Source organism: Nelumbo nucifera, chromosome 3 (assembly GCF_055504915.1).
Source record: "Nelumbo nucifera cultivar China Antique chromosome 3, China Antique-T2T, whole genome shotgun sequence".
NCBI classification, from domain to species: Eukaryota; Viridiplantae; Streptophyta; class Magnoliopsida; order Proteales; family Nelumbonaceae; genus Nelumbo; species Nelumbo nucifera.
Genome location: NC_142651.1, coordinates 104428539 through 104449495, shown reverse-complemented (window position 1 = coordinate 104449495; position 20957 = coordinate 104428539). Strand labels below are relative to the sequence as shown.

At 35.4% G+C, this 20957-nt stretch overlaps 3 protein-coding genes across 6 annotated transcripts in view; all 3 read right to left on the bottom strand.

The window, feature by feature from the left end:
* LOC104598891 (putative GTP diphosphokinase RSH1, chloroplastic) overlaps positions 1-490 on the bottom strand; it is a 30208-nt gene extending 29718 nt beyond the window's left edge. The window contains exon 1 of the mRNA XM_010261168.3: positions 43-490. Coding sequence (XP_010259470.1) covers positions 43-94 — 52 coding nt within the window. The 5' untranslated portion in view covers positions 95-490. The remainder of the gene's footprint in view (positions 1-42) is intronic.
* Positions 491-2658: 2168 nt separating this feature from the next.
* LOC104598892 (Tetratricopeptide repeat (TPR)-like superfamily protein) lies at positions 2659-17081 on the bottom strand. 4 transcript variants are annotated; one of them, XM_088900660.1, is made up of 4 exons: positions 14952-15209; positions 13421-14823; positions 12246-12455; positions 2659-3406 (listed from the first exon to the last, which is right to left on the bottom strand). In XM_088900660.1, exons 2-3 carry the CDS (start codon positions 14804-14806, stop codon positions 12282-12284), a joined length of 1560 nt encoding a protein of 519 aa, XP_088756786.1. In that variant the 5' UTR covers positions 14807-14823; positions 14952-15209; the 3' UTR covers positions 2659-3406; positions 12246-12281. The 4 variants fall into 4 exon arrangements, with proteins under 4 accessions (XP_088756786.1, XP_088756784.1, XP_088756783.1 ...); XM_088900658.1 differs by lacking the exon at positions 2659-3406 and adding an exon at positions 9271-9745; XM_088900657.1 differs by lacking the exon at positions 2659-3406 and adding an exon at positions 17041-17081 and having other exon boundaries at positions 12011-12455; positions 14952-15067.
* Positions 17082-18747: 1666 nt separating this feature from the next.
* LOC104598893 (multiple organellar RNA editing factor 3, mitochondrial-like) lies at positions 18748-20219 on the bottom strand. The gene is made up of 4 exons (XM_010261171.3): positions 19688-20219; positions 19492-19589; positions 19345-19410; positions 18748-19260 (listed from the first exon to the last, which is right to left on the bottom strand). Exons 1-4 carry the CDS (start codon positions 20044-20046, stop codon positions 19052-19054), a joined length of 732 nt encoding a protein of 243 aa, XP_010259473.1. The 5' UTR covers positions 20047-20219; the 3' UTR covers positions 18748-19051.
* Between the last annotated feature and the right edge of the window lie 738 nt (positions 20220-20957).

Genomic DNA, 20957 nt, shown 5'->3' with positions numbered 1-20957 from the left:
GAATCAATTCCATGAAAACTAGTTTTGAGAGAGTAGACCTACCTGACATAGAAGGAGTAGAAGCCATTTCTACGATAACGAAGCATCGGAACATAGAAATCGCATGGACTCGTGCAAACAAAACAACAGACAACAATAAACAGAGCTCCAACTGAATTGGCGGGTGGCGAACCGGAACTCCAGGAAAAGAAAAAAAGCAGTAGAAAATATTACGAACTACACAAGCAGAGCATCAAGGAGATACTCGAATACTCGATTATATTCGAAGCGACGGGGATCAACCTTCGATTCTTTCTTTTCTTTTTCTCTTTCGTTTTTTTTTTTCTTTTTCAGGCAACAAGAATTACAAGGAAATGTGTTGGCGAGTGGTGGAAGTGGAACAATCGAAGAAGACGAGTGCGAGGGCGAAGAAACAAAGAGATAACGGAGAGAAGTAGTGGGCGGGAGCGTTCAGCCTAGACCACACAAACAAACACCCACGGTCTCTCTCGAGATTTTTTTTTTTTTAATCCCTTTTTCATTTAAAATAAATAGAATAAAAGGTAAATTACATAGACATCCCTGTACTGTAGAAATATGACAGGGTGACATGTCTCTCTCGACATCTATGTATATATATTAAAACGAGGAAATCTAGAAATTTTCTCATTTTTATTATTTTTTATTTTTTAATTTTATGTCATTTTTAAAATAACTAATGAGATGCACTTTTTCAATAACCTAAATAATTTCTTCTCTTAAAATTTTTCCTAAAAAACCTCCCCCACTACCTCCACTTTCTCCAAAATTATTTCTAATTCTTATTTATCTTCTAAATTATCTCTAATTTCTATTTATCTCCAAAATTATCTCTAATTTAGTAAAGAATTTCTCTCCTAAATTATCCATAATTCCTATTTATCCTCTCCCGTACTTTTTATCTATATCCATAAAAAAAGTTTGGATTAAAAAAATTAAGAATTATTTAAATATTCTAACAAAATTATATAATAACTTTAAAGTATTACAAAATAATTATGAAATTATGTAATAATAGTATGAATTATGCTTTTATGGATACTTAAATTAAATAAATAATTAATATTTTAAAATATAATTATTTGACATATTATTTAAGTATTTAAATAACTAAATATTTTAAATAACAAAATATTTAACATAACTAGATTTTAAATAGTTAAAATAAAGAAATTATTTAATAAATTAAAAAAATCTGAAAAGTAGAAAAATAATAATAACATAATATTGAAATTAATAATAATTTAATATTTTTACATAATATTATAAATAACTAACTTCACTTATATCAAGTAATAATTCAAGAAAATAACTTTCAAAAAATAATATTTATTAATAATAATTTTAAACTCTTAATCTATATTTATAATATAATTATATATACCAAAATTAATATTTATTGTATTTCAATAATTATTTATAGTATAATTATATAAATGTATTTTCAATGATTATGTATAAATTTATTTTATTTTGTTATTTAATAGAAAACTTTCAATAATTATTAAAGATTAAACTACTATTATTGAAATTTTTAAATTTAATTTATTTTACTTATTGTATTTTTATTATAACTTATTGATTAATATTTATTAGGGGTTAAACTATTATTTAAGATTATACTATTTATTGACTAAGTTAATATATTTTTAGTACTTATTGTATTTTTGTAATTATTGCATTTTTTCATTATCAATATATTTTCAATAATTGTGTATTTTCACTATAAATTTTCAATAATTATTGGATATTAAACTATTATTATTTATCAGATATGAGACTATTAATTTAGCTGAAATTATGAGTGTTCAGGAGTTGGTTTGGTTCGGTTATAGGCTATTTGGCTAACCAAATTAACCTGGTTAAGTTGGGGAGTTGGTTAGTTGAAACCGGTTGACCTTTTGTGAAATCGACCCACTCAAGTTGTATTAGTTTGGGTTGATTTTTTTGTTTAGTGGTGGGTGTCGAATCCAAACAAAGATAAATAGTTTTGCTCCAATTAAATAATTTGTAGATAATGATGAGCAAGGTCGTCTCCACAGGGATTGGGTGGATTTATTTCCAAGTAAACAAAGTAAGGGGGTTGTAAAGCTAAGGAAAATAAGAAAATAACAGAAAATAACAGAAAGCAAAAGATCAAATCGATGGGAGATAGCTTCCGGTTGAAGGGACAAGTTCAGCTTTGATTATTATCATCGATCATCGATGCAAAGATAGATTCATATGTTTACAAATAAATTGTTTATAGCCATTAACAAGCTCTAACAGCCAGCCTCTACTCGTATTATTCGACAACCAAAACAAGCTCTTTGATTGCTTCTCTTATTAATAGACAGTCTTAAGCAAGCTCTTAGGATTTAATCTATTAATAGCATTAAGAGGGGAGAGACCCAATTCTGGTCAACTATCTCACAAGCTCGGACTATTTAAATCAGATCATATATTTTTCTAACATAGATCGAAAACTTTTTTGCAATCAATTTCTATTAGTTGCCACCATGATTGAACCTACCAATCATATACGAAACTGGAGGTTCAATCGGCCATATATTATTTTCATTGAATGAGCAAGGGGTCCTTCTTGCTTAATCAATAAAAATAATCCTCATAGTTATCACAGAAAACATATGAATACCCATAAACAATGAACTGAAATAAAAATCAATTAGATCTCACAATGTTTATAGAATCAAAGCTTCCATAACCCTTCAACCAAAAATAAAAACTTACAGACACTCCATGATGAAATTGCAGCTTTCAGATGAGTGGGGGGGCGAACTCTGCTACTTCCTCCTTAGTTGCTGATGTCTCTCTCTGAAGGCTGAAGATCTCTTGGAGGATTTGATGATGCCCTAGGTGCTAGTCCTTCCCCCTTTTTATAGCTTTAGGAGGGTGTTGTCTCCTGCTCCTCTAAGGAGTTCTTTCTCCTTTGGGAGATCAATTCTCTAATAGATAATGCTTAGATTAGATCTAGTCTATCCTTATCTCTTAACTGGTAATCCTAAACTTCTTTTATCTTTCTAGAAATACAATAGGAAATTGAATATGATAGGACTCTTTGATGTTTCTTATTCTTGCATTTGTATTGGGCTTCTTTAACGAATTAGGCCGCCGCAAGGCTTCTCTGCAAACTGGGCTTCAGTTGCGAATTGGGCTCCTCTACAAATTTGCTTGGACTTCGAGCCCAATTTTGACATCGATGCAGTCCGAATCTATTAAAACTCAAAACATGAAAGTTGTGGAGTTTTTCCTCATCTTTCCAATGCATCTTGAATCTTCTCAATCGGAGTCCGGATGGGAGAATTATGATCAAATTATCATGCGGTGCCGAAACTGTATAAAATTACCTGATTAGCCTTGTTTTTCCCTCAACGCCTTCTTTCGTGCCCTAAATCGAAATACAAGAACAGTGAGTCCAATTAGGTACTAATTAAGTATAAAAGACTGAATATTGAGGGATAAAAATATGATAATTTTTATTCTCATCAAATCGTCAATCAATTCAAAAGATTTAAACATAAAAGTTTAATTTAATTTTAAAAATTATAGTGCAATTATTAAAAAATTAGATTTATAATATAAAACATTTTAAACTAATAAATATGGGAAATTTTCCACTTTTCCATATTAAAAGTTATATTTAAAATATAAAATGTTAATATATATATATATATATATCCATGGTTAGGTCATTCGATTTTGGTCGGTTTACAAATGATCAACTGGGATCAAGTTGATTAGGTTAGTTATAAATTTAAAAATTAGATTTATGATATAAAACATTTTAAACTAAGAAATATGGGAAATTTTCCACTTTTCCATATTAAAAGTTATATTTAAAATATAAAATGTTAATATATATATATATATATCCATGGTTATAGGTCGTTCGATTTTGGTCGGTTTACAAATGACCAACTGGGGTCAAGTTGATCAGGTTAGTTGGTTTCATCAGTTTGATGAATAAACCTAACTGAAATTAATTATTGTTATTTATGTATTATAAAAAATTATTAAAAGTAGTATTTAAAATATGAATAATTATTAATTATTTAAAAAGTTGAAAATCTAAAACAATTACATACTCTTATGTGTTTATATTAGGGTCATTTACTAGAACACACCTTATAGTTTTACATATTTACTTAAACCTACCTTATAGTTTTCATTTTACTAAAACATCTCATATATATTTTACAACTTATTTACTTAACCAACCTTTCACTAAGGAGTGTTTTTTCACCATTAGGCTCATATTTTTTATTTCAAAAATACCCTTAACACTTTTTTGTACAGAAAACAAAATTGACCAAATATAGCCAATAAAGTGGTTGTTCGTGTCTTATTAAGGGCAAAAATAGTATTTTTGTTTTTATTTTCTTTTGATTAATTTATCTAAATGAACATTAGGATCAACATTATCATTTTTCACTGTCATCTAATGGAAGATTGATTAAATCCATTACAAATTATAAGTGGTGTTTTAGTAAATTTCTATCTATAGGGTAGATTTTTGTAAATCCATAAAACTATAAGTGGTATTTTAGTAAATGACCATTTCTATTATTTAGCTTTTGCTTAATAAATCCCGTGCATCGCATGGGTCCCCGCTAGTATCATATTATTATTATATTATATATGTAGACTTAGGCCTAAAGGCCAACCCAGCCCATTATCACCCCTACTTAAGGTACCAAAACCTAAAAGTCTAGTCCAAGATCGAGTCGACTAAATGAATAGAACTATCAAATTGCGTCCAAATTAGACTTGTTCATGAGTTTGGGCTTAGGCTTAGCTTTTACTAAAATTTGAATGAGCCTGGCCAGAAGCTTGAGCCTGTAAAAGTGTAAAATGTTCATGGGCCAAGAAGCCTAATGCCAAGCTTGTGAACAGGTCTAGTCCAAACCAATAGGATCTTAACCAAAACCAATCCACCCAGCCCTGTGAAGAATAGTATTCTTGTTAATGCCACTTCATCGCTTATTATAGAAGATTAATGAATATCTCATTATAAACATATGTTATCTATTGTGTCTTCATGATGACAAATACATTTAGGTTATGATAAAGGTGAAAACCGACCATCAATTAGAAATCGCCAAGTGGCAGCATGCGGGGGGCAAAGTTGTCAACTAACGAGATGATTTGGTCTTGACAAGCTACGAGCTTACCTATATTGGTGAGATAACCTAGTCCTGATGAGTTATGAGCTAACTTGGTCCTAACGAACTGATCTGACACCAACTCATAACATGCACAAGCAACACGTGCAGGCCTACTGCCTACCATGTGCACACAATGTGTCAACCAAGGGCACGGCAAGTGGACTAAGCTCCGACCACATGTGAGAGATGTGTCAGTTCTTGGATGAAACCCCTCTCTTATAAATAGGTGAGTCCCCCATTCATTTGGACACAACTGAACATGGTAGTACACTACTATGAACAAGGCATGCTAGAAAACCTCGGCACATGGAGCCCTCCAACTCCCCCATACGAGCTATAAAACTCATCACATGGAGCTCACCAACTCCCCATATGAGCTCTCCAACTCCCCTTACAAGCTCACTAGCTCTCCTCACAAGTTTTCACCTTATCTTACTAAGCTCTCCAGCTCACCTTATTTTCCCTTGGCGTTATTGACTTAACCGTCGAAGTTCACACCCCTAGGATATCACCCGGGGCCTCTGACGTCTCTTATGATTGCAAGTCTCTCTCAACAACTAAGGTGCCGGTAGCGGTGGCCATGAGCCGAGCTTCTCACAAGCTATTTAAGCTCGACTTGACTTGGTTTAAATCGAGCTTCGAGCATGATATATAGGCCCATTTGCTTATCGAGTCGAGGTCGATCCCAGTGAAGCTCGGCTCGTGAGGCTCGCGAGCCTAGTATAATAAATAAATACTTTTTTATTATTTAATCCATACATGTATGCATAATAGTATGTATAATATTTTTATTTTTATTTTTTATGTATAATAGTAAATAATTTTTATCATTCTTATTTTTGTATGTAAAATAAAAGCATTTCTTATAAGTATGTTTTTTATTGTTTATATGTATAATAATAAATAATTTTTATAATTCTTAATTTTTTGCATGTAAAATAAAAAATATTTTTATATGTATATTTTTTATTTTTTTAGAAAAGAACTTGGCTTGCATTCGAGCTCGAACTTGCGAGCTTTGAAATGAGTCGAGCTCAAGCTCAAGTCTCTAGCTCGAATCGAGCTCGAGTTCGAGCCAAACACAATTTCAGTGAGCCGAGCTTGAATAGCCAAGTATTTGGCTTAACTCAGCTCGAATCCGCCCCTAGGTGCCAGGCCGAAGTGACACTCCGAGACGAGGTGACACCCTACTCTAGCAACTTTCCATCCTCACACTTGTGGTCAATTTTGATCTTCATCAGGTTATATTTGGTGCCACTTCCATTTCAAGCTCAAACAATCTATACTATATATAAAAGTGTGAATGCAGTGTGAAACTTTTTTTGGACTAAAATTACCCTCTATTTCTTTGTTTGAGAAAAGGTATAAAAGTCATTTTATTATAGTTTTAATGCTAGCTTTAATGATTACTATGATGGCCATATTTATGTATTCAATCCATCTCAAGTTGTAAAGGTTGAAAGTGTAACTTCAATTATTACTTTCCACCTCATTTAATCCCCTCTCATTAAGTCTTATATAGTCATAGTTAGGTAATAAAAGTGGTGGTTAAGAAATTCAACCATCCGAATCAAATTGACCAACCTATATAGTCATAATTAGGTAATAATTTTTTTAAAATAGAAATAAATATAAAAAACTACAAAATATAGAAAAAATAGACACATTTATGATATTTTTATTAATGAAATTAAATAATATGTGTAATAAACAAGAATGATTTTTATTGATAATGAAAATTAAATACATAATTTAGAACTGACCAAACATGAAATTATTTTACTATTTGGCAAAGATCAACAGTTCAACTTTTGTGTCAAATTTGTTAGCATTTAATGTCATAAATAAATAAATAAATAATAAAAATACAAAATGAAAATACATAAATTTGAAAAAGAACATTCAAGCACATGTATAATATCATATAATTATCATATTAAACAAGAAGCAAGTGTGACATATCAGAATTATTTTTACACATAGAAATACAAAAAGAATTATAGAAAAAATTGAACACATATATAATTTTATATTTTCACTACTATTAAAAATATGAATAAGATTATGGAACATTCTTTTAACTAAGATACTCAATTTTGAATTTAGTCCCTATTTAATTGTGAGGTTTAAATTGTAAATTGAACTACTACTTAGGGGTGTTAATTGGACCGGATTTTGTCCAATTCAATCCAATCCAATAAGAGCCCATTACAAATGGACCAGGTCCAATTCAATCCAATAAATATTTTAGACCAATCCAATTCAATGTCTGGACCATCCAATCTGTTAAAGTTCGTTTAAATTTAGATTGGTTTTAACCCAAACCTGGTCCATTGACACTTATATTCTTATCTTATATCAATGGACCAGATATTGGCTTAATTCAACGCAATCCAATACAAATTTATTATAGACAGACCATGTCCAATCCAATCTAATAAATATTTTGGACCGGATTGGTCTAATCCAATATGTCTTGTTGGTCCATCCAATCTGTCCAAATTGATTTTGGACCCCGTCCGGTCCAGTCCAAAATTGGTCAATTGACACCCTTACTACTACTTTTTCATTGTTCAGGTGACGCCCTAGCTGGCCAAAGCTTATGCATGATCTGCCTCTGTGGCCAGTGACTTGGACCACATCGGCACATGTCACCACAACCGTGTCATGGAGAGGCCTCACGAGGAAGTAGAGTCCAACACAGACAAGGAGATGTGGCCCGCCAGAAAGAGTGGGACCTCCTGGGAACCTCGGTGGGCGACTTCATCTCGACAACCCCGCATACCTCATCTGACTACAACACGGGTGTTCGGTCTATATAAATGCATCTCCCCCTCAAGGTAAGCTCTTTGGAATCTAACACACATTACTTTCCTCAGCTTGGACCAACTCTCTACTTGCTCAACCCAACCGATATCTTTCTCTCTTCATTATTGACTTGAGCGTCAAAGTGCCTACTCGGGGATAAATTCCTTAGGCCTTTGATTCTCTCTGTGTTTGTAGACTACAGTGCATGGCCTTGTCCTTCCACCTCGACCTCGACCAGTTGGCAGGACTATCTACTGCGTATTCAGCTCAACACACATCGAATCAAACAACATCATTCACCTCATTCAATTCTCTCTATTTAAATCTTATATTTCTTTGATAAATGAACAAAAAAAGATACACCAAAAAGATAAAACATTAAAAAAAGAAGAATCCAGCCAAGTAGGTAGGCCTATCAATGATACTTGAACCTTTACAACTCGATCCAATGATATTTGGATGAGGTGTTTTATGTAATCAAATTTGGATTTTGCAATTTGCATCTTATTAATAATATAAATAAAAAAGATAAAAACAAAAAAATACATATTAATATATTTTTTTGATATATTATTACTATCATTATCATCATCTAGAATTGCTATGTGCGTGCACGCTTACTAGTATTAGAGAGAGAGAGTCTAGAGGTCATATATTCTTACAACCTATATGACCCATCATCACAGAATATCTACAATTCATGTCTCTTAACACAACCTCAAGAAAACATCTCCACATTTCAACATCACAACACCAAGAGCAAGATGGAAGTGAGAGTAGGGGATGTAAATGGATTTGGTTCAGTATAGGTCAGCTTCAACCTAAACCTTATCTAGAGGCTCAATTAACCTAAATTCAGCACTACACTTAGATTAATTAGGTTGTATTTGCTACCATTGTCATTTCAAGCTCAAACATTTGAAGATACAATGACATTTTGATATGAAACTTGTTTGGTTGCAGTATTGTGTTTGGTATTGACATTGTTACCTCGAACGTTTAAGTGAAATGTTTATATTCAACGTGACACCACTGGCTCTCATCCAATTGTCAAATTTGAAATTACACGTTTTCTGCTGATTGGATCATTATTACGGATAATTAACATCATTGAATTAATGAGCAGGTCAGTTGAACTCCCTAACAATCCTTTCAAAAGAGTAAGGGTAAGGTTAATATTCCTCTACAGTCACACACATGACACACCACTTCCTCGTTCTTCTCTCATTTTTTACACATCTGATTATTTATTTTTTAAATTACTAAAGATATAATGTCACAATAAAAATCCTCTTGAGCCTTCATTTTCTTTAATAAAATCCATTGATACTCTCTAATTCACTATCTCCAATAATTAAATTTTTTTGATAGAATCTCTCCAATAGTTTGATGTTTATAACATCTACCCTCTCCCATTAAGCCCCTTATTTTCTCATTAATCTCTCATAACTTCTTCTGATTCCCTCTAATAATCAGGGGTACAGATTAGATAAATTGGGTTAAGGGCCAACCCAAAACCAACCCTCCATGGATTTACTTGCTAATAGACAGTAAAGAAAGGCTAGTTTAGTACAATGGTAGAATTGACTTTTCCATGTCATTTGTGTTGTGGGAGCCTTCTGCACTGGGCTGCTCTTTTTAGGCTGCTATTTCCCTGCCCTCCGGCCTGTCCATCTCATAGACTTTCCTTTTCAACAGACCAGGCCCATATACAACCCAAGCCTTGAAAGTTGAAACATCAAGATATCTGCAGTCTGAAATGGGAAAGCTGAGTTACATGAATAAGCAAAAAAAAAAAAAACAAGGATAACTGGTGGAGAGATGACAATCCACTCAAGGGGGCACATGTAGAACGCGTCACAAAAAAACAAAAAAACAAAAAAAAAAAGGTCATTGTCTTGGAACATAAACTAGAAGTCTGATTCCACAGCTGTCCAATCCAATTCAACCGACAACCCCACGTCTGAAAATAACGTCATAGATCAAAACACCTTAATGTGTTGCCACATTAGGGTCCCTTTTGTTTGCAGCCAAGCCAAAACCGGAATCAAAACAATTTATTCCTATAACCTGTTTGGTTCAAACGGGAATCAGAATTGAAATTACAATCATTTGGAATGGGGTCTCATTTCCAAGGAAGGGGAAAAGAATGGCAATTCTCTCAAATGGGTGAATATTGTTCTATCAGGAATGGGAATGGGAATCCAATTCCACCCAACCAAATGATTGAAATCAGAATACTAGACCCCTATTTCCATGAACCAAACGGACCCTAAATAATTTATGGCCAAAGTTTGCTTACAAGGCAATCAGAGGTATTGGTGGTCCATTCAGCTACGAATGGGTCAGCTTTATTTTGATTCCATTGGGTTGGCCTCTTCTGAATTCTTAATGGTTCAAAAATTGACAAGGTATACCACGTATAGGTAGGTGGCTAAGGATATTTCAAGATGCAAAATTTAAGCTCAATTTTTCGAGAGACACATGAAGATGGAAATGCAGATGGCAAGAGATGTTGAAAGTACAAATACGTCAGAAATATAGAGAGGGACAAAGAAATGGACTTAATTGCAAAAAACCAAAAACAAAAGGAACAAACATTGATCAAGTGAGTGAAGATTCATGTAGAGGTGTCAAGTCTATTATTTTTGTAGATTACTGGGACATGAATACGTCTTGTGTAACCTCAAGCAAAACCCATGGTACATGAACTGCACCGTGAAGCAAAAAACGTAAACCAGATAAAATGACACGCTACAGTTGGCATATCTGGATCCAAGTAGTTTTACACCAATTTCAAGTCTTCTATAGTCTCTACTCTCTAGGCTGAAGAAGTGAAGAGTTCGTTATTAAGAAATTTACATTATTTAAACAAAAAGTCGATTTTAATCAGATGCTTTTTCTTGCCAAATATAAGATGCTTATCTATCAACCCACTTCACCCCAAAATACATGCACCACCAAAGCATGAACAAAGACGCAATATGTAAGAGAAAATCCCTACCAACAAATCTAGCGGATATTCATACATAGTTAATTTATAAACATAATGAATATGAACTTGTAGCTGGTACCCAAATAGATTTCTCTTCTTTGTTTCCTAAATCCTAACTAGTAACTCTGGATTCACTAAACAGAGAAACATTTTTCTTTTTCTTTTTTTTTTTTAAGAAATGGTGATAATTCTATTAAAAGGAGGAAAAGCATTCCTCAAACAGCATACAAAGGTCACATAAGCCACCAACAAGAAAAACAGAAAACATGTAAAACAGACAGTTAATAGATACATCATGGCAATAAATTGAAGGAATCATCCCATAAGATTTGATGCCAATGATAGAGAGGAAAACTGCAAGCCTGTGGAGCCTGTGAACTCCTTGTAAATCCTCACCCACAGGAAAGTAGGATCTTTCTATTCTCCCTATTACTGCTTCCAGGGGAGAAACAGAAAACATGTAAAACAGACAGTTAATAGATACATCATGGCAATAAATTGAAGGAATCATCCCATAAGATTTGATGCCAATGATCTGATAGAGAGGAAAACTGCAAGCCTGTGGAGCCTGTGAACTCCTTGTAAATCCTCACCCACAGGAAAGTAGGATCTTTCCATTCTCCCTATTACTGCTTCCAGGGGAGAGATTTTTGCATTGAACACTCTCTCATTGTGTTCTTTCCACAGCAAATGACAAGAGATACCAGCTTCCAAATCATATCAAGAAAAGTTGAAAACAGAAGGCAGGAAAAGAACCTAGATAATATTCACAGAACATGCCACAGAGGATCTTACCAGCTATGTTCTAATGCAACTAGAAACACATAAATTTCTGTAGTTCATTATTAGGTCTTCGGCATTATACTTAATACATAACTTGCAAGAAAGAAGACACCAAAGTATGCAAATAGCACATACTACCCATCCACTTTAAGCTCATCAACCAGGAAGAAGCACCAAAGAAAGAAAAAAATGAAGACAAGGGGTAGCTGGGGGTGGGGGGGAGTTATATAGGCATCAGCACTTCCTATAACTAGTCTCTCAATTCATATATGGAAGACATCAAACATTTTGCAATTCCTGCAAGCAAGTATCAAAAAAAAAAAAAAAAAACAAAAAGAATATTATCTCCGGTCATAAGCAATACAGTAACACTTGATACAACACATCGAAGATAATACAGATAAAAATCCTCCTTGAGGACTAAATCATTAACTGATAACCCATACTTCCAAGTAAAAGGGTGGAACTGTAAGCACCTTATGTCTCAATCCAAAATTTAAGGGGGAGGGTCTTTAGTCAGCCAGTTTAGTCAAACGGTGAATTGTACTTTTTGCAAGCCTGTTACCAGGGTCGATCTTCAGAACCATCCTCATGTCCTCTGCCCCAAGTTTGTACTTTTCAGTACTCTCGTACAGGAGTGCACGTTGTATTAGGACAGAAACATTTGCACTATCATGCTCTAGAACCTGTAAAACAAAAAGATTTGATTTCCATACTGAGCAGACAACAAAATGCAGCAACAGTTCACAGAAAAAAAGTTGCACAACCACCTAGGGTACAATGATTAAAAAGCAACATACATTACGCATATTATCAACCTGAATGCAATTAGTTCCCATCTCATAGATTACACTGGCCCTAAAACATAGAGCTGTCAACGGCTTGGGTGTACCTGACAGAACTGACCTGACTATGTTGGTTCTGGTTCTGTGGTTTGTGTCCCAATAAATAATTGGATTGGGATTGGTTCTTGCTGTTTCAAACCTATTATATAGTTAATAATATATAAAGGTCTCCTGGTTTTCTTGTAATTGTTGTTATATGTTATGTCTAAAAGAGTAAATTTTGTAGACAAATATAAGATATATATTTTTTGGTTAAAACAACTGTTTTAACATATAAACAGTTTATTATTTTACTGTCATTTTTATTAAGGTTATATTATGAAAAATGATGTTCTAAGTTGTTACTACTATCATAGGTAATTATAGATGTCAAGTATAATCGGGTCAGGCTCAGGCCCAATTATCCTGATTAATAATTGGTTTGGTTCTGGGCCCATCTTATAGAACCAATTAATAATCAGTTTGGGACTGGTCCGCCCTGTCCCAAAACAGGGCGGACCAGTCCCAAACTGATTATTAATTGGTTCTATAATGACAGATCTACTAAAACAACTTTGTTTTACATTCTTAATATTTCGTTCTGCAGTGTACAGTATGTGTCCAGAATCCAGATAGCTGAAAATAAGTTGTTTACAGCAAGGAACCTCAAAACTGTATGATATCAGAAACTTTGTTTTGACCATCCAAGATTTGGACAAGCTAGACATGGTAAAGTGAGTGGTGGCCTGAAATCTCCTTCTTCGGTTTAAAGAAAAACCCCTACAAATGAAAAGAAAAAAATAGGAAAAATGAAACAATAGTTATACCTTTGAGCAGTCAGCAATTGCTTTCTTATACTCCCCAACTTCTTTATAGCAGGAAGCTCTGCATGACAAAACCTCCACACTGGCTGCATCATCACCAGCTTTCTCTAGAAGCACTACTGCCCAAGACAGCCACTTTATGGCATCGGCAAACTGCCCCTGCTTGTGATTATCCAACCCCTTGTTCTTTGCAGCCGACGCTGTGACACCAGCTGGAGGGGGTGGAAGACCTTCAAGCTCAGTCGTACCACCCACATCACTTCCTCCAAATTCTGCACCCAAGCCCCAGTCATCTGCTTCAGAAAATGGTTCATTTCCGGAAACTTCAGGTGCTGTTGTTGGAGCTGCAGAGGTAGAGTTTGAGGTTGACGAGAACAACATATCTAATGGATCTACACTGGTGGGCTGAGTAGGAGGCTGCTTCTGAGAAGCAAAATCTTGGGTAGTAGGAATTCCAAAATTATCCAAATTGGCAGCAGAACTAGAGTTTGATCCCATGTAATTGTTACTGGTTGCAGGAAAAGCAGATGTGAATGACTGGTTGTTTGATTTGGAAGCGTTCTGGAATTCTCCAAATGAATAGTCGCTGGCGCTGGCGCCGGCACCGGCACTGGAACTATTGTCTGCTGTGGAGTTGAGGTTCGGCTTAGACCCAAAATCTACCAAAGATCCAAATGGGTCTTTCTTGGAGTTTGCAGGGGCTCCAGCTCCACTTCTCATTGCTGGTCCCCCAAGATTTCCAGTCTTATTGCTATTGTTCATACTGTTGGTATTAGTGCTGTTGTTGGCAGCAGAATAACTTCCAAAATTGCCAGAAGATCCCCAATTGCTGTTCCTCATAGGAGTGCTGGTTTTGGGCAGCGAATCAGCCATACCCCCCATTGAGAAAGAATTCTTCGTCTGGGCGGATGCCGTTGGCGGTGCTGCATTCTTCAAAGGAACATTGGTGTTGCTCTTAGCCTGACCGAGAGCAGAACCAACAAGATCTCCGAACAAATTAGGGTTCTTTTCCGGGATGCCAATACGAGCGTTGTTGCCCGAACGGGCGGTAGAAGCCCAACTCTTGCCAAAGATATCTCCGACCATGGAAGTAGGGTTAGATGTACTTGGGGAGGACTGGTGCGTCCATGAAGCTTTGTTTGGGGTCCACGACGAGGAAGATGGGGAGGGCTGTTTGGGTTGGGTGGATGAAGACCAAGCGGTGGTAGTAGTAGTAGAGGAAGAGGAAGAAGGATAAGAATAAGGGGAGGCATTTTGTTGTTTATGATCGTTTAGAGATCGATGACGGTTGTTAGAGAAGCCGGAGCCCAGACCGAAATCGAATTCATAGTTATTACTAGAAACCGATCCTCTTTGTGGGTTACTAGGTTTTCCAAAGTTAGAATTCATGGTCGCTTATGGCAGATCTGAGATGGAGCGAGTGGGAGATATTCAAATTAAAATTAAAATTAAAATTAAAACACCATAGCTTTAATTCGCACGAGATTGCCGAAAAGAGAAGAAACAAATAGAAGGGCAGATCAAGAAAGCGTACCTGGAATAACTGGCGGGGACTCCACGACACAGGAACAAGAAGGGAGAGAGCGGCGATCCACGAACAGAGAAAGCCTCGGTCCAGGCCTGTTCTTTCTTCTGAATTTCCCTGAAAAACTATAACAACAATAATAATATAAGAGAAGCGCAGAAGAACATCGTTTCGGTAATTCTCCAGATCTTACTTTGGTAGGAAGGTGAGGTAGTAAATCAAAGGAAAATTTATTTTAGATCTCTCTTCTTTAGGAGTTCGATATCATTTGTTATTATTACAGCACAGGAATAATAAGACCGTCCAATTGGTCTAAACTACAATATTGGTCTACCCAAGTAGATCAAACCGTCCGATTCAAGCATTAGGCCAGCTAATTGACAGTCTTGAAGTCGGTGGCAATGTCACACCCATGTCTTAATTTATTGAAAGGGATCTGGGGCCCAGAACTTGCAACTTTCCCCACCACCACCAACCATGACCATCTGATGTGGAGACGAAACTATTATTATTATTATTATTATTATTTTGTATATCGTTTTTGGGCCCCTGTGCATGGAACGTTAATAATTGGGTCTGATTAAAGAATTAGTCCCAACTCGAGCTGATTATATAGTTTATAATACATAAAGCCTTTAGATTTTATTGTAACTTTTGCTGTATTCTTGGGTTAAGACGATTTTGGTTAAAACATCATAACAGTTCAACACAATTAACACAATTGTTTTAATTAGGATGCATTTAGTTTGAAATAAAAAATAAGAGATAATAATAATTTAAAACTTTAATTTTGATAAATATAATCATAAGGCTGTATTTGACTGGAAATTCTTGGGTGAATTATTGAATTACACTTCAATAATCAGGATCTGTCGCATAGACCCGAATAATAATCAGTTCCGGATAGGTATAGCCTGATTCGAATTTTGAAAATTCATAGTTATAACTTGTAAGAACAGAAATTTTGGCTACTTTACTGGTAGTAGTCACAATAAATTTGTTTATTTGTTGGACAGATAGACTCTGCCTATCAGTCAGGTCTGATATATCATATATGCCCCATGGTAAAGATCGGAAATTAGGCCCCTTTCCAGTATTAAGATCGAATCGAAGTAACAAGAGTGGAGAATTGTGCATATGGTAGGTAGGATCCTATTCCTATCCAACTGGACTTAATGATCACCATCGGACGCATCACATGTGGCCCAATCATATCTAACCCCATTCTACTCAATTATGCACCTTTTTTAGAACAAAAATAAAATAAAAATCTCCAGACGGAACCAGATCTAGGTGATGTTAGATATACAACTGCCACTCCTTATAATTCCAATCTACAATTTTGTAGGAAAAATTATAGATAATTAGCTTAAATTTGGGGTAGTGGGTCTCAGCTCTCGTAACTTTAAAGTGCAACAACTTTCAAAAATCAACCAAGTACCCTAAAAATCATTTTCTATTTTTAGGATTAGAAATTCAGCAAAAAAATCAAGTTAATCAAAATTTATTATATATAATATAATATGTATGAAATTCGACTTTAACTAAAATAATAATAATAAAAAAAAACAAATAAAAAATCTCAGTTTCGATTTTTTGGTTTTATTCAGTAATTAAGTTTCGGTTTGGTTTTATGCTTTACAAGTTCAATTATATGGTTTGATTTTAAACCAAATAAACTGAATGCTCACCCCTAACTCAGTGAAAGTTCAATCAAAGATTAAACCCTCCCAAATGGGCCCTAAAAAAACTTCTATAGCTCATCATATTATCAAGCAATCAGCAAAAGGTTTAAACAGAAATGAGAAATGAGGCAATTGGTCCTATACTCCCATGCAAATTGATCAATTTTCAAGTTTGACTTGGGCCTCTCTCTCTCTCCCCCCCTCCTGGAACCATTCTCTATTTTGACCATTTTCTCCTTCCAGTCCTACAATAACCCAGAAAATAAATCCAAGCTTTGGATTATACATTCCTGAAGCTAAAATTTGGAGTTTGACCCCCCAGAGTTCTAAACAAAATTTTATGCACTGAACTAAATACCACAGCTCTTACCAAAAGACAAACAAAAACGAAAGAAACGAAAAGAAAAACATACCACATCTATATAGTCACATCTCACATGTTTCCCAATAGACATTCATGAAGGTATTTATTTCTTGCTTCAATCTCAGAATGATTTGAAATCTCCCATATACCTCAAGAATTTATGAATACTCAATTGGCCTGAAAATAGGGAGGCAAGTCAGGCAACGCAGGGGGGGGGGTCTTAACCCATCAAACAGAAACCCAGAGCTTAATTTTATTCATTAACTCCATCATAATTAAAGAAACTCAAATAACAAACAGAATGCTGCTAGTACTCAAATAATAAGATAAAAATGAAACAAAAATAAGGTAATGGAAAGATTGAAAACAACTGCTGCACACATATACACATATAGAAGAAGAGTTCTGTTAGAACAGTGTAGTGGTGTGGAGAAACAAGAGTAGGGTTTTCTCTTGAAAGACAAAAGGTACCCATAAGATTTAACCTTTACAATATCTGTTGTTATATATATCAAAAAGATATCTTTTCTGTATTATGTGCAGCCATCTATTGTCCTTGAAAAAGAAAAATAAGGACATTTTGAAACTTCAGGAATCTGCCCCCTCGCCAGTAAAACTTGGTCATCACCTGAGGTCCCTCCTGTCCATGGTGCCTTTCTCGCCAAATACATCTCTGTCCTTACACCATCATAGTGCATAGGGCTGTTCACTGGTCGGGTTGGGTTGGTTTAGTAGTGTTTTTTTAAACTGACCCGACCTAGTCGGTTTGAGTAGGTTTAGGTCGGGTTGGGTTGGTTTGTGTTTCAACCAACTTCAAGCTTGTACAATGCACATGGAGTCAAAGTGCTAATATTATATATAATATTTCAGAATATATTTTCTGGAAATATGTATTTAAAACCAAAACATATATACAAATATATCGAAATATATATTTTCTAATTTCTGGAAATATATATTTCAGAAATATATATTCGATATATTTCAGAATATATATTTTTTCAGATATATATTTATTATTTAAAACTAAAATATCTATATTTAACAGATATTTTTTCAGAATATATATTTTTTCACATAACTCGGTTCGGTTCGGTTTATTCATCTTTGCAACCCGAAACCGACTGGTAGTGAAGAAAAACCGGCCAACTCGGGTTGGTCGGTTTGGATTTATTTGTGAACAGCCCTAATAATAGTGCATGCCCCACCGGTAACCAGTAAGAAAGTCTACTTAATTAATATAATAGTATGGCTCAGAGAACTTTTTACTAAAATTCTAAAACCAAGGAAAGAAAGAACCTCATATTTGGGCATGTTTCACGGTGTCTATCTAGACCAGAAAGCTACCTTGGTTATACTTTCACTACAATCAGAACAGCAACTGAATACAAGAGGTATCATATTGTTCTTTTTTTGGTATCATCTTGTTCTTGATTTATGATGAACTATCATTATTCTAGCAAGCAGATCCTTACGGATTAACATTAGAAATGACCTCTAGGTAGATCGGAATTAAAATCTCATATCCATATGCAGGAAGCAATTTCTTTACGAGGCATTGTACTTAATTCAATTGGCCATGCACAGACTCTAACCAAGGGTTTTATATGCTTAAACTGGTAATACGTTTAACAGTTACAGGATTCTTATAACAAGGGGAGCATAAACTACTAGAGCAACCACTTATGAGCTTAAAAGCCCAATGGATTAGAGGAACCAATAAACTCTAATACACCATTGGTCTGCATCAATTATCTATAGTGCAACTGCAGTTCTTTCCGTATAAAGAATTAGAATAAGTATGCCAGAGAAAAGACCTACAGGATATTCACATTGCTGACCTTCCTACAGCACATTGCATGTTATATATGTTCCTCATTGACAATAGTTTGTAATGCAAGGGAGATACATCTCTGTTAACAAACTAAGAATTACAACTCATGCAAACCTTAGTTTAGTACTGTAAGTTCTCCACTTAGGCAAATTATCTGTTAATCCTCAGGCATTGTCGGTTGTCGCCAATGAAAATCTCACTGATCTAGTGAGGAATCTCTATCTTATTAATCCTGTCTTCCCATTGCATTTGGTTGCGTTGCAGGTTCTTTCCTATCTTGGGCCCAGCTGTCTCTTTGCATCGGTTCTCTTCTTTCAACCTGCATCGTTTCACGACGTCTGTCATACCGAGGGCGAGGTCTGTTCCTAGTTTGCTGTCTCTCGTTGAATCTGAATTGTGGCCTATGGATGACTTTTCCATCGATAAACAAATCTCCTAATAAACAACCCAAAAAAATGAGGAAATTGAATAAGCACGCATTTCATTTAATCAGTAGAAAGTCCATTAGTTAAGACCAACCTCCATAATCTTTGTTGGGCACATCAAGATACGAATCCGGCAATACCCAAAGAACACCAGGTAGTCCTGTTCATCCCGATGGAAAAGAAATCAAATCCAAGTTAGAAATGAAAGCTACTGAAAACCCTAAACCCCAATTTCGAATACCTTTAACTTTGTAAGAAAGCTCTTCAGATATCAAAGCACCAAAACCCGTGTAAGTGGTGGTGCAGACCGAGTAGATTTTCTTTTTGGCCTTCTCTTCACTGGTAATCCAAATAGGCGGAAGACCATAAATAACATAATGACGAAAACAAAAAATAAAAGGAGCATGAATCAAGAGCAGAGAATAAGCAAAAGATACCTCCCGACAACAGCAGCAAGGGTCTTTACGTATGTAGCGATCATCTCCTCCTCGGAGGGTTTAGGGTCAGCAGGAAACTCCATGACGATGAGCCAGTGCTCATAGTCGCAACCATCGAGGAGGATCGTCTCTTTAGGAGGTCTGTTGCTCCAGTTCGGAGAAGGATCGTTCAAGGGCGAGTAGCCTGACGCCGATGTTTTCGACCGAATCGGGATTGTCCTTGGCTCGGGAGTCGGTAACCGATGCTGCATATCGAGTACTGCGAGTGCGAAACGAGAACGAACAGGTAATAGAGACGATGAGGAATTGATTGTTCGAGAAAGAAGAGAAACGAGGGTACGCCGGGTTAAGTGCGACATAGAAGACCTTCACTTCCTTGCCTCGTTTGGTCTCGCAGAGTTGTAGTCTCGCGCGCTTTCTATCCCTCTCTTTTGCACTATGTAAGCAGAGTCTTTACTTGCAGCACAGGAGAGATCCGGGCTCAGTCCAGACTCCAGAGCATGAGCAATTGGGTATTGATATTGGGGTCGAGATCTCAACTGTCGGATCAAGATCCTTTCGTATGTATGGGTTGATTACTTAAGGCTATGTTTGGCTTGAAGGAAAAGGTAGAGAAAGGAAGGGAAAAATAGGGAAACTCATACAAGATTTATAAAGGTTTTCTACCTTTCCTTTCCCTACTTTTTCCTTTAAACCAAACACAGCCTAAGGGCTTCTAATCTTATAAGGGCACTTTTTGCCCTTAATATTAATAAAAATAACAATTTTTAAAATAAGATAATTTCTTTTAAAAAAAATATCAATTAAGGGCACTGCGAAGTGTTCTCGTCTTCCTCCGCTAACAAAAAAAATACAGTTCCCTTATGCCAAAGAAGAGATCTAATGTTCTAAGAGATGAATTGATATAGTCGTGTTCGTCACCATAAAAAAGAAAAGGAGAAATAAAGGAAAAAAATTGAAGTAAAACCAGTAAAAATCAAGGAAAATCTCAAGATTTGGACATCGACCTCCTTAAAGGTAACATAGTCCGAAAACACAGACGATGAGAATCATGAGATGAAAGAAAGCGGTTTCATTACTTAAAGATCGCAACGGCAATGAGAGTTTGGAGGTTTCCATGAGAGAGAGAGAGAGATTGGGCGAAGCGAAGCCACGAGCCAAATTGATGAACTTTGAGGAGTGCGGTTTTTGTTTCCATCTCATTGACTGCTTTGAGAGAGGAGAGAAGAGAAGAAAACAGGAGTGGTTTTAGGGAAGTTCATGGAGAGGA

What these genes read in the sequence shown, in the direction of transcription:
- LOC104598892 (XM_088900657.1), bottom strand. Translation starts at nt 14,806, where the DNA reads ATGAATTCTAACTTTGGAAAACCTAGTAACCCACAAAGAGGATCGGTT. An exon ending in CAATTGCTGACTGCTCAAAG is followed by an intron (nt 12,456 to 13,420) that starts GTATAACTATTG and finishes TTTGTTTTACAG; the next exon opens with GTTCTAGAGCATGATAGTGC.
- LOC104598893 (XM_010261171.3), bottom strand. Translation starts at nt 20,046, where the DNA reads ATGTCGCACTTAACCCGGCGTACCCTCGTTTCTCTTCTTTCTCGAACA. An exon ending in CTTGCTGCTGTTGTCGGGAG is followed by an intron (nt 19,590 to 19,687) that starts GTATCTTTTGCT and finishes TTGGATTACCAG; the next exon opens with TGAAGAGAAGGCCAAAAAGA. An exon ending in GCTTTCTTACAAAGTTAAAG is followed by an intron (nt 19,411 to 19,491) that starts GTATTCGAAATT and finishes CGGGATGAACAG; the next exon opens with GACTACCTGGTGTTCTTTGG.